Source organism: Mixophyes fleayi, chromosome 1 (assembly GCF_038048845.1).
Source record: "Mixophyes fleayi isolate aMixFle1 chromosome 1, aMixFle1.hap1, whole genome shotgun sequence".
Classification (NCBI taxonomy): Eukaryota; Metazoa; Chordata; class Amphibia; order Anura; family Limnodynastidae; genus Mixophyes; species Mixophyes fleayi.
This window is the reverse complement of record NC_134402.1, coordinates 459374379-459385415: the sequence shown is the minus strand read 5'-3', so window position 1 is coordinate 459385415 and position 11037 is coordinate 459374379. Positions and strand designations below refer to the sequence as shown.

The following is an 11037-nucleotide window of genomic DNA, read 5'->3' as shown; positions in this document are numbered from 1 at the left end:
AATCTACTATATAAATGCCTAGTGACGTGTGTGGAAAAAAAAAAAAAAACAAGCTGCAGCGCCACCTGCTGGGCAGAGTTATACACTGACCTATATATTTCTTGAAGGAGAAGTGACAGTTGGGAGTGGTTGGTGGTTGCCGGGGGTGACAGTGGGGAGTTTTTAACACCTTAAGTAGCTTGATGAAGGATGTGGCGATGAAGATGAAGGATGAGGTGATGGAGAAAAATGATGAGGTGGTGACATGTGGACAAAACCACGTTAAAAAAGGGCGCTTGCGTCGGGAAGTAACGCTCTTCCCCTGAGGAGGCCTGGGCTAGGCCCAAATGCATGACAAGAACCTTTTTAACACCTTAAGTAGCTTGATTTGACTAGAATGCATGAGTATCATGCACGGGTTAACTTGTAAATATATATTTTTCTATTATGACCATTGTTTTAACCATAATTATTTGACACTATTGCACAGAATAGACTAGTGTATGGGATGTCTATTAATGTGACCTTTATTATATGGTGGGAGGGGGTGACTGGGAGGGGGGGTTGTATAGAACCTCTGTGATGGTCTGTTTTAAATGTAAAATCTTTATAGAACATTTATATGTGTTTAAACTACATGATGGTCTTTGTAGGTCGGGTGTATAGATAGAGATATTATTATTATTATTATCATAGATTTGTAAGTCACCACAATGTTCCATAGCGCCAGAGAGTGGGGGAAACAAGGACACACATAAAACAGGGACATACATGGTAGACAAAGTAAATACAGATATGAAAACAAAGGGTATGAAGGACCCTGCTCATTACAGAGCTTACATTCTAAGTTGAAGACGGCACATCTGAAACAAGAGGAGCGAGTGTGGCTCAGAGTGGAGATTTGGACAACTGTGAGGGTGCATTAGTGTGAGTAGTATCATTGAGACTAAAGTTTGCTCTAATAAAGAGATGGATTTCTTAGAGCGTCTAAAGATAAAGATTTGAAGGCTGTGGGAAAGTCTGATTGGGCGTGGTAGGGAATTCCATAAGTAGGGAGCAGCACGGGAGAAGTCTTGTAGGCGGGAGTGAGAGGTGGTTACCAGAGATGAGACACGGCGCAGGTCAGAGGTAGAGCTAAAAGGGCGGGAGGGAGAGTATTTTTATATGAGATTTGAGATGTATGAAGGGGGGATGTTGTAGGTGACAGTGAGTCATTTAAATTGAATTCTGGAGGACACAGGGAGCCAGTGCATCCAATCTGAAGGATACATTTTAGAATATTTTGTTATTACGTCAACACAAGAAATAACTTTCTCTATTTATTCTTTAGGAGATGGAATCTTGGGAGCTTACCCTAATAATCATGAGCGGACGTGGGATCTCCCCACACCCCCTGACCAGCGCTTGTCTCGGAGTCAGTCCGACATGTTTTCTCCTCAGCCCCCGTTAGTTCTGCGCTCTCAGGACCCATACACTGACCTCTTAAATGACACTCCTGCTCGGGTCAATCCCTTCTCACAGCGAGAAGACCTGAAGGGTGGAAGAATCAAACTTTATGACACCCCGAGCAAGTCCGTCATTTCACTGACTTTCGACCTCCCCCCACCAATATCGTACCAGCTTAGCAGTCCCATAACGCCTGAGCCCATGGTGGATGCCCAGTGTGATTTTTCTGAGTTGGTGGGAAGACCACGGCGCTGCCGGTCCCTTCCTTCTTCACCTGAGATTGTACGTAGAGGGAGCATGTGTCCTGTCACCACCCCAGTGCAGAGATACCTCCGTAACAAAGGGGACAGCAGTGATCTCCGGCATGCGGCTACGGTAAACACAACAGAAACAGACGGGAGCTGCAGAAAGGACAGGACAGTGAATGGTTTCTTGGAAGAAAGTTTCCATAACTCCATAGCTCTGGAGAATTCCACCAGCAATCTGCCACTGGGTATAACATCCCCCAGAAGTCTGCAATCTAATAAGGACACTGAAGCTCTGTTTGATAAAGATTGGACTTTAAACAGTAGCATGAAACCCTGTGGTCAGAAATGGGAACAGAGGCAACTTTCAGACCCCAGCTTTCCCACTGAAACCCAAAGAGATTACGTGAAGGAGATCCCTAAAGCAGGGAGTGTCTTGCAGTGTAATGGGGATCAGTTTGCAGACAATCCTAGTCCTCAGAGTGGAGATGACACATTGAGGGGGAAGAAGACAGTAGAAAACGCCCTTATTGTTCAGGAGTGGGAGGATGATGCTTTTCCTACAAATCATCTTCAGGTGGCAAAGAAGCCTCATGAGAGATCCATGGACTGGAACAGACACTGGAAACCTAATGGAACAACATCGGAGCCTGATTCGGACCACCGTGGGACTGGGGAACCCATGGATTGCTCAAGCAGTCCTGACAGCACAGAAGAAAATGCTTTCTGCCAAAGGCTGCCACAGTTACACCCCAATGGACCTCTCTTTGCTCCTTCACCACCTCCTCACTCATCCTCTTCTTCTACACCCTCGTCTTCCCGTTCCCCTTCACCTCCTGTCAGCACCTGGCAACTAGAGGCATCAAGTGTCCCAAAAAGGTTGAGCCTTCCAGACAACAACAATGTCATCAGTAGCAAACCCATAGGATGGGTAGGACTTCTCCATCCACATCCACTGGGGTCTGTGGAGGGCAACTTATGGGAGGGGAGCCTGCCTGGCCTCGGTTGTGAAGGTGCAGAGAGTGGAAGCATGGCTCCTCTCCATGCGTCTTCCAATTCTGTCCTGGACCATGATGAGACTGTGTCCTGTCCTTCCTGTTGTCTGGGGAGCTTCAGCTTCATATCAGTTTGCCGCAGGTCACCCCCAGACACATCTCGTTATCAGAACTTGAACTGTGAGGCAAGTCGTGGACTCATTCACACAGCACCCCAGCTCAGCAGTCCTAGGCCTGGCCCCAGTAGGAAGCTGCCAGAAGCGCAGACTTAGTGGTGTGCGTGGACTTGTTGTTTTAGGATGATACCGCAGGTTCTGTAGCGCTCGGCCCATTGCCTGGCGTACACGGCACATTGCGTTGGCTTTGTTTACAATAATGGAGCTGCGGTAACGGTTGTGTCTGCTTCATGTCTTTTACTACAAGCTTTAGCCGACTACTGGTGCAGAAGAGACGATGCTGAGAAAAAGAAAATGTTTTGTTATAATACAAAAATAATTAATAATCAGAAGCATTGATGCACAAGCATGGCTATGATATTTAATTATTTATAAATTAATCCTAAGATACGGCCCCAGTTTTCCTGCTTTACATTTAATGTCTCATGTTTGTATACAGCTGGGGAGTGAAATTGTCTAAAATTCCAGATACCTAAAGATACAAATATCTAAAACACTATATAACACTTCTGTTATTGCAGTTCTTGTTGATTGATCACCATACTCTGAATATTACATATCGGTATAGCTATATAAAGTCCAGAATAAGCGTCATATTACGCAGCAGAGTTTGTATCACCCCTGGCCTTTTGGAATGGACTTTCCAGACACATAAAATCCGTTGCTGCCTCATCGTTCAGCGACCTTTAGCACAGGCCAATAGAGCACTATGGTTAAAGTGTATCTACCACGTACATGAATTCCATGTTGCAGTTCGCTAGAGGGTGACATCTTGGAGGCACGGGGCACAAAGTGTCTCAATGAGGTCACTACTTCCTAGTGACTAATAAGCTCCATTGGTTCAGCTCACAGATCAGCTGCTTCAATGCTGTGTAGGCGACAAGTAGACTTACAGGCGGCTTTATAAAGAGGGTGACAGCGATTGAAACCAATATCTTGTAAGAGAAGGTACTGGATGGAAAGCAAGGAGAGCAATTAAGAGGGAGAATTTATAATAAATGTATATTAAATACTATACAGTATAATGTACAATCTGAAACATCAACAAGTAACTGCGTCCGTGTGATACGATACATTGATGATTTATGATTGCAATTTCATTTTTTAGTTTATCAGACATGTTCACATCAATGGTTTGAAAGCTGATTGTGTGGATTGATGTGTTATTAGATCTTTTTGCCATCTGTAGTGTAGTCTCGGAGCCTCACAATGCTGATATCGATGTGATTTCGGCATAATATGACCGTATATGTGTGATGTCTCCTCATTCATGTATTTCTGTTTGTGTATCTGCAGTATACAGCCCTCACACCCGCTCATTATCAGTACAAGCACAACAAAGGAACTTGTAAATCACCTCTCTCTGATCCATGCACTGCCAGATATCTTATCAATTCTTCGACTCCCTGAGACAAAAGACAGACATTAGACTAGTGAAGATACTGCTCCGCCAATCCTCTCTGTCGTTACTGTAACTCTGCTCTGTGAGTGAAGAGAAGATCGTGATGATCTGATTCCTGTGCAGACTAAAATTAGTCAGCAATTAAAAAAATTTTAATCAAAGGTGGAAAAGTCGAATATTCAACTGAGGGGTTCTTTTTGTTGTCTCTTCTCCGATGTTGACTTTCCGTCTCCTTAGACAATCCTTCGTTCAATCAGTTTTTTTATGGTTGGTCACTACTTTGTCTCTAAACAAGCACTTTATCCCATGTCGGCCCTTTGACCTTGACTTGTCCGACTGACCCCTTGTGTGTCCCTATAAAGCACTTTATGTCCTGTCACTGAATTTATACTGGCTTTGCTATAAAAATATTTTTTCGATGATGACTTGGTCCTTTGATGGTGACCAGCACTTTGTCTTGTTTCCAATAATGCTACTGACACTTTTGGTGAACCTAAGCACTTAACCTCTCTGCATTACCCGGGCGTGGGTCCCGCCGTTGATACGCTTTTTATGCTACGAAGATTGTTTTGTTCGTGCTCAGTGATGGCCTATATTCCCGCCCCCCCATCACCCACACAACTCTTCCTGTACACCGATATGAATCCTCATGTACACCTCCTTACACTACCTCAGTGCATGCTATATTTATACGTCACACGGCACATGTCAACCTTGTAATGGTTCCTTGGTTACAGTTAGTGTCCCATTCGCCATGTAGTCTGCTGTATGCGACCCAGTGACTCACAGCGAAAGACCTGAACACAAGACTGCCTTTGATTTCACTTTAATAGGGGGCGGAGGTGGTGTTTATATGTAACATTTTGGATTTTTTTTGTGATATAAAAAATTTGATGTGGTCTTGAATTCAGGCTGTTTTATGTTTTGTTAGTACATAGTATAGATACGTGCACTGCTCATGCTGAGAGTAAAATAAATATGTATTGTAATAAGAGCAATAGTAATGTGGCAAACAGAGAGGTCGCTACCTATGCAATCCAGCAGTCACCGGCTCTTCACTGGTGACCGGCGTGGAGATAGTCTTAACCCCCCTCGGCCCTGTGGTCTGCAGACCAACATGTCCTAATAATTTATACTGAGTACAAAGCTCAGATTTGTAGTACTAACAGGACATATACATCTCTATCCCTTTACTAGCGCCATAATGCAGCAACATTAAACATGTGGCACAGCTCCCTGAAAAATCGTCAGTCTAGGCCAGGCCTGTCCAACCTGCGGCCCTCCAGGTGTTGTGAAACTACAAACCCCAGTATGCTTTGCCAGTAGACAACCTGTTGATAGCTGGAAGGGCATGCTGGGACTTGTAGTTTCACAACATCTGGAGGGCCGCAGGTTGGACAGGCCTGGTCTAGGCAATCCCGTTTCCACCATAAAATAGACATGTGCCAGATACCCCTGCACGTTGGAATCCGGTATGGAGCTTCGGAACATTGAGCCGGACCTATCTATTGCTCTGTCGTGTATTGCCTTGCGTTCGAAAAGGGCTGTTCAGGACTTTGCGTGTTATAAAATTCTGTACCTCATGTGTTTTATTGACTGAATAATACATCTTTGCTTTTAACAATAATCCCAAACTCTTAAATGTTTTGCTTTAAATCATAACTTCCTGCAGTTTTACTTCCTTGAAAAATCTTGTTTTCGAAATGGCCGTGCTCTGCGCCCCTCGCAGTTCTGTAAATAATGTTTTTTTCTGAATCCTGTGGCCCTTCCGATATTGTAACCGTGCACTGCCGATTTGTGTTTATTTTTCTTGATTTTTATTATTTTGAAAATGGTACCCAAAAAGAATGCTAGTAATATATACAAAGCTTATTTAAAATGTTTAAAATAAAATTATATATTACAAAAGAAAAGTATTGTCTGCTTTGTTCCAGAACTGTGTGTGGTGCTTATTGGTGCAAAGATATTAAATTACATTTCACAATGATCAACTAACCACAATGGAATATAAAAATGTGTCAGCTATGTAATAAATAGAAAAAGGTGAATAATTTGAGTATTACATTTTTTTTGAAGAGGTATGCAGGCAGACAAACAGCTAGTAAACATAAACCCACAGCAAATGAACAATTAGTGCTTCCATGTTACAGGTATACAGTATTACATATGAATAATACCACTGTAAATAAGGCCCTTTTGTCTTTTCACCCTAGCATACTTAAGGAGCTTAGTTACAAATCATGTAGGCATTCTCTGTCTAAAGACTTGAGGTCATAGAACCATTAATGTAAACTAGATGTGGACAGCACATTTTTCCTACATGTACAGAAAGTTCAAGATTTATAGTCCTGAATGAGAATGGCTTTAGGAAAAGTTATTATGTAGTAAATCCTTCTCACTTGTGCATGTCCTTATTAAGACATTGAGCCCTAATAGGTTGATGTTTTACATAGAAGAATGTACATATGTAGAAGAATGTAGGGAAGCCATTTCTCTCAAGGAGGGTTAGTCATTAGGCTTTGATAATCTCAGCAGAATCATCTTAGTAAATTATTATTTGGGTAGAATCTGTTTCACTTAGGTACTGTGCTACAGTAAGATTTTTTTTATTGATAATCTTCTACTGATGCTTTGGTGAGTATAACTTCACAATGGACCTAATTTACAACGCACACCGGATGCTCTCAGCAGATCGTTTTGGTTTTGCATCAGTGTACCCAAATGGTCCTTCCAGCACACTTCAAGGTGCATATCTAATCTTAACTACAAGTCCGCCTAGTTGTGTGAGAAGACAGTAACATCTGAATAGATTACTTAAATGACCCATTTAGTGATGTCTGAACTCTTGTTGCTTATCACGACTCCGTTACTGACCATGCTGACCTATGGAATCCTGACCTCTGCTTGTTTCTTGAACCTCAAATTACTGCTGGTCCTGCTTTCTACACTACATCCAGCCTTCAGCATGTACCTGCACTTCTACTTATTACATGGCTGTGTCCTACACGTCCAGAGATTGTAACATAATTATCTGGCCAGATGGACTGGAGCTCCCACAGCAAACTCTAGTTATGTTCGAGCAATTCTAGAAATTGCAGCATTATTAATTGCAGGCCCAGTTTTTTTCAGTTGGTAACAATTGAATATCCAGCATTTCTCTATATAAAGCCAAAATCCATTGCTTCTTCTGGGGCAGGTTTTTACATTTTTCTGTAGTAGTTTTCCAATACACAAGAAAAAGTCACAACAGTTGGGAAAAGCCTTGACCTTGACGTCACAGAGGAGAAGGGTTTGGGTCAGAAGGAATCTCCATTTCCTGAAAAGAAATATCACTGTTCATCTGTTGTTTAATGAGGTCTTCTGTCTCTTGATCTCCCAACTTCATCCGGTTACCAGATCTTCACTACTTTGGGTCTCATTGATTACAGTTCCCAAGGGAACATCGTAGAGAAACACTGTGTTGCTAGTCATGGGACCCCCATGTTACGGATAAAACTGTAAAAAACATCTGTTTTTCTAATGTCCTCTGGTCCTGTCACACAAGAATCCATGCTTTTGCCTGTTACCATATTCTCCAGCCTTCATGAACATCTTCAAAGTTGTCATCTCATCCACCCATTGTCCTGGGAATGCCTTGAATACAGAAACTTAGTCACTTTTAAGTCAACTTTAACAGAGACTGTGGTCTGCTCAGTTCTGTACCAAGCTCCATCTTTGAGGGACTTACAATCTGGGTCATATCGGGGCAGTCAATGTATGAAAGACAGCATTCAAAATCCATTTTGTACATTTTGCGTACTCTGTAAAGCTGTTAGGGCTCCGTATCATCATCATCATTTATTTATATAGCGCAATGCCATAGGCAGCCTCCAGCAGTTCACAAATTATGTTTTCCGAGACCTTCTCAGTGTGTGGTTAATTTAGTTGACAGTCTGACCTAATCACAACAAATTTAAGACCATCAATACTTGTTTGAACTGTCCTAGAAGTTCTAGACAACATAATTTATTTGCCAATCTTGAGAAATGTATATCTGAAGTAATAACTGGAGTTTTTGGGGTTCATCTTTACACCAACAGGATTACAAATGGATTCAGTTAAAATGAATACCATAGATGATGAATTCCACTCATTACTGTCAATGGTTCATTCAAGGCTTCTTAAAAATCATTGCTCATAGCGCTGTCTCATAAAGAAATTCAATTCCAGTCGCCTCCTACAGCTCGTTAAGCTTTTGAGTCTCTGAAATCTGTTTTTGTTTCTTTTCTGTAGTAGACACCTTGGACAATGGGAGCATCCTAGGGACAGAAATGATGGATCACGTTCATGTTTTCAAAAAAAAGCTTCAGGCTGGGGGAAAAAAATGTATCTTGAAAGTCGGCTTTCAAAGAATAGCGACACTTATTGGAGGCAGCGCAATACTCAATTACCATATGTACCAATCATAAGAACTTGGAATATATTAAGATACAATAGAGTTAATTATTTAAAGATCTAGTGAGCCTAGTTTTTGGTCAGGTTTAATATATTACATATATTCCATAGACAAAAAAGCCTTAACATGTCCGATTAAGGTTCCTTACACACCATCTATAATGTAATAAAACTATTGAAACTGCTCCACTCAAACTCCAAAAAGCAATGAAATTACGACGATTAAGGCGGCAGCCTTAATGGACGTGTTCCTTGAGCAATCCAGACATGGTATGTCATCACACCCTGTGGTTAGCTGCAGATTCAGCACTATCGTGTAGTGAGATTACTGTCACTCACACAATACAGACATGGTATGTCATCGAATCCTGCGGTTAGCTGCAGATTCAGCACTATCATGGAGTGAGATTGCTGTCACTCACAAAATGCTAATTCACAGATTTGTGTGATCACTGGAATACACACATACAGTACTATTACATTTTCTTAGTTTAGCTTTATCGTAGTTTAGGGCCTGGGTGTCTTAGAAAGAGACAGTAAAGCAACTTCATAAAAAAGTAGAACTAGACGATGAGGGGGCAAAGTCTGCACGTTCTGCCATTTCATGGCTGCCAGCAATCGGCAGAAGGGGATTATTTCCTCCCTTACTGTCTTTAACTCGGCTGTTGCTTACCTGAATTCTAGAATTTTGAGTGACCCATTTGTAAAAAAAAATGGGTACATGAAATTTAGAAAACTTCAACCAGCCTCGGCGTTAAATCAATAGCACCTACGTTTAATAATTATATCTTCCTCCAGCCCCAACATTAAAATAATAGTACTCACATTTGATAAATAAACCTATTTCCCTCCCTCCAAATAAATTAATAGCATTTACATTTCATAAATATAACCATTTCCCACAACCACACCTGTCAAAAAATAATTGATATTCACATAAAATAAATAGCCCCTTCTCCCCAAATTCAGTCCCACACTCAATTAATAGCCCCAAACCACCCCAGCATTAAATTAAAGGTCCCGTAACCTTACCTTAAATGAATAGATCACATTGTTAAATTAAATAGCCCCACCACCACCCCACAAATAAAAAAGCACCCATTAAATAATTAGCCCCACCTACATTCCACCACTAAATTAACAGCCTACCTCCCACCCAAATTATGATAACATTCCCCCTCTCACAAGTTATAACAATATACCTACCCTCCCTCACACATTATAACAACATACCTACCCTTCCTCACACTTACCTTGTTACACCTGTTGCTGTCTCTTGCAGATCTAAACACATGGGACGGCACCTGTCACGTATTGCGCGTCCCATGTGATATTTGGCATTTATGGGCACCTGAGGTAGCCACACAGGGGAAGGGAGGGAGGGAAGTACGGATCTTTAGATCCTTGGCCACAGGAATGAAGTGGCTGGTCTCTGAGGAGGGATCAGCCACCAACTACCACTGTCCTGATTATAGAAGGTTTGGAGCAAATATCACGGACAGGTAACTGATGTCCATTTTCATCAGATCTCTTAGACACAATATGCAGAAAGTTGAAAAGGTATCGCAGGACGACCACTGTGTGTTCAGGTATTAGGCAGGAGATGAGCATGGTGACAGAAATACTGTCCTCTTCATTGCTCAAGTTTTTCGCCTTTAACAGATCATCCTGGAGATCTGCAGGCACTATGGGGTCTGGTAACTCTCTGAAAAACTGCTTGAGGATGCAAGCTACATCACAAGGAGGAGCATTTGATAGACCTTTATCTCCTCTATCGAGCTTTGACTTTAGCACTTTCTGTCGGACAACAGATCCAGAATTCCTGAAGAGTCCTTCAGTGTGGGCATGGTTCTCCAAGTACCAACATACTTCAACCAGGAACATTGAAATATTTCCGTACTTTGGAATACATCATTTGGCAGGGAATAATTAGGTGCTCCAAAGAATTTGCCAATTTGCAGGACTCCTTTCCCAGACTCAGACCGACGCTTGTTGTTCCAGTTTTTAATTTTGATCCCATATGAACGTAGATGTTAAATAATAATGAGCATGGCCAGATTGTGATAGTCAGGAGTGGGCTTCATGCTGCTGCTGATGTTGTAGCATAGGCTAGACTGACTGCATTGATAAAGTCGAATATCATACCAGCAGTATACCAGTCTGTCACCAATGTGTTCTTACCTAGATCAGCACCATACTTTTAAGGGGCTACCTACTGTATTTGTGTAGCCCTGTCTTTCTGTCACATTCATTTTTCTGTAGCCCTCTCTTTCTGCTCCCTCATTTTTCTGTAGCCGTCTCTTTATGCATCCCTTGTTTTTCTGTAGCCCTCTCTTTCTGCCCCCTTCGTTTTTCTGTAG

The 11037-nt window shown here is 41.9% G+C and overlaps 1 protein-coding gene and 1 pseudogene across 3 annotated transcripts in view; one reads left to right on the top strand and one right to left on the bottom strand.

The window, feature by feature from the left end:
- Positions 1–6156, top strand: part of LOC142102431 (uncharacterized) — a 48240-nt gene extending 42084 nt beyond the window's left edge. For all 3 annotated transcript variants that reach the window (XM_075187334.1, XM_075187333.1, XM_075187332.1), the window contains 2 exons: positions 1310–5499; positions 5656–6156. In XM_075187334.1, the coding sequence (XP_075043435.1) occupies positions 1310–2937 (1628 nt within the window). In that variant the 3' untranslated portion in view covers positions 2938–5499; positions 5656–6156. The remainder of the gene's footprint in view (positions 1–1309; positions 5500–5655) is intronic.
- Positions 6157–10146: 3990 nt separating this feature from the next.
- On the bottom strand, positions 10147–10761 carry LOC142094736 (inactive Rho GTPase-activating protein 11B-like; annotated as a pseudogene).
- Positions 10762–11037: the final 276 nt, after the last annotated feature.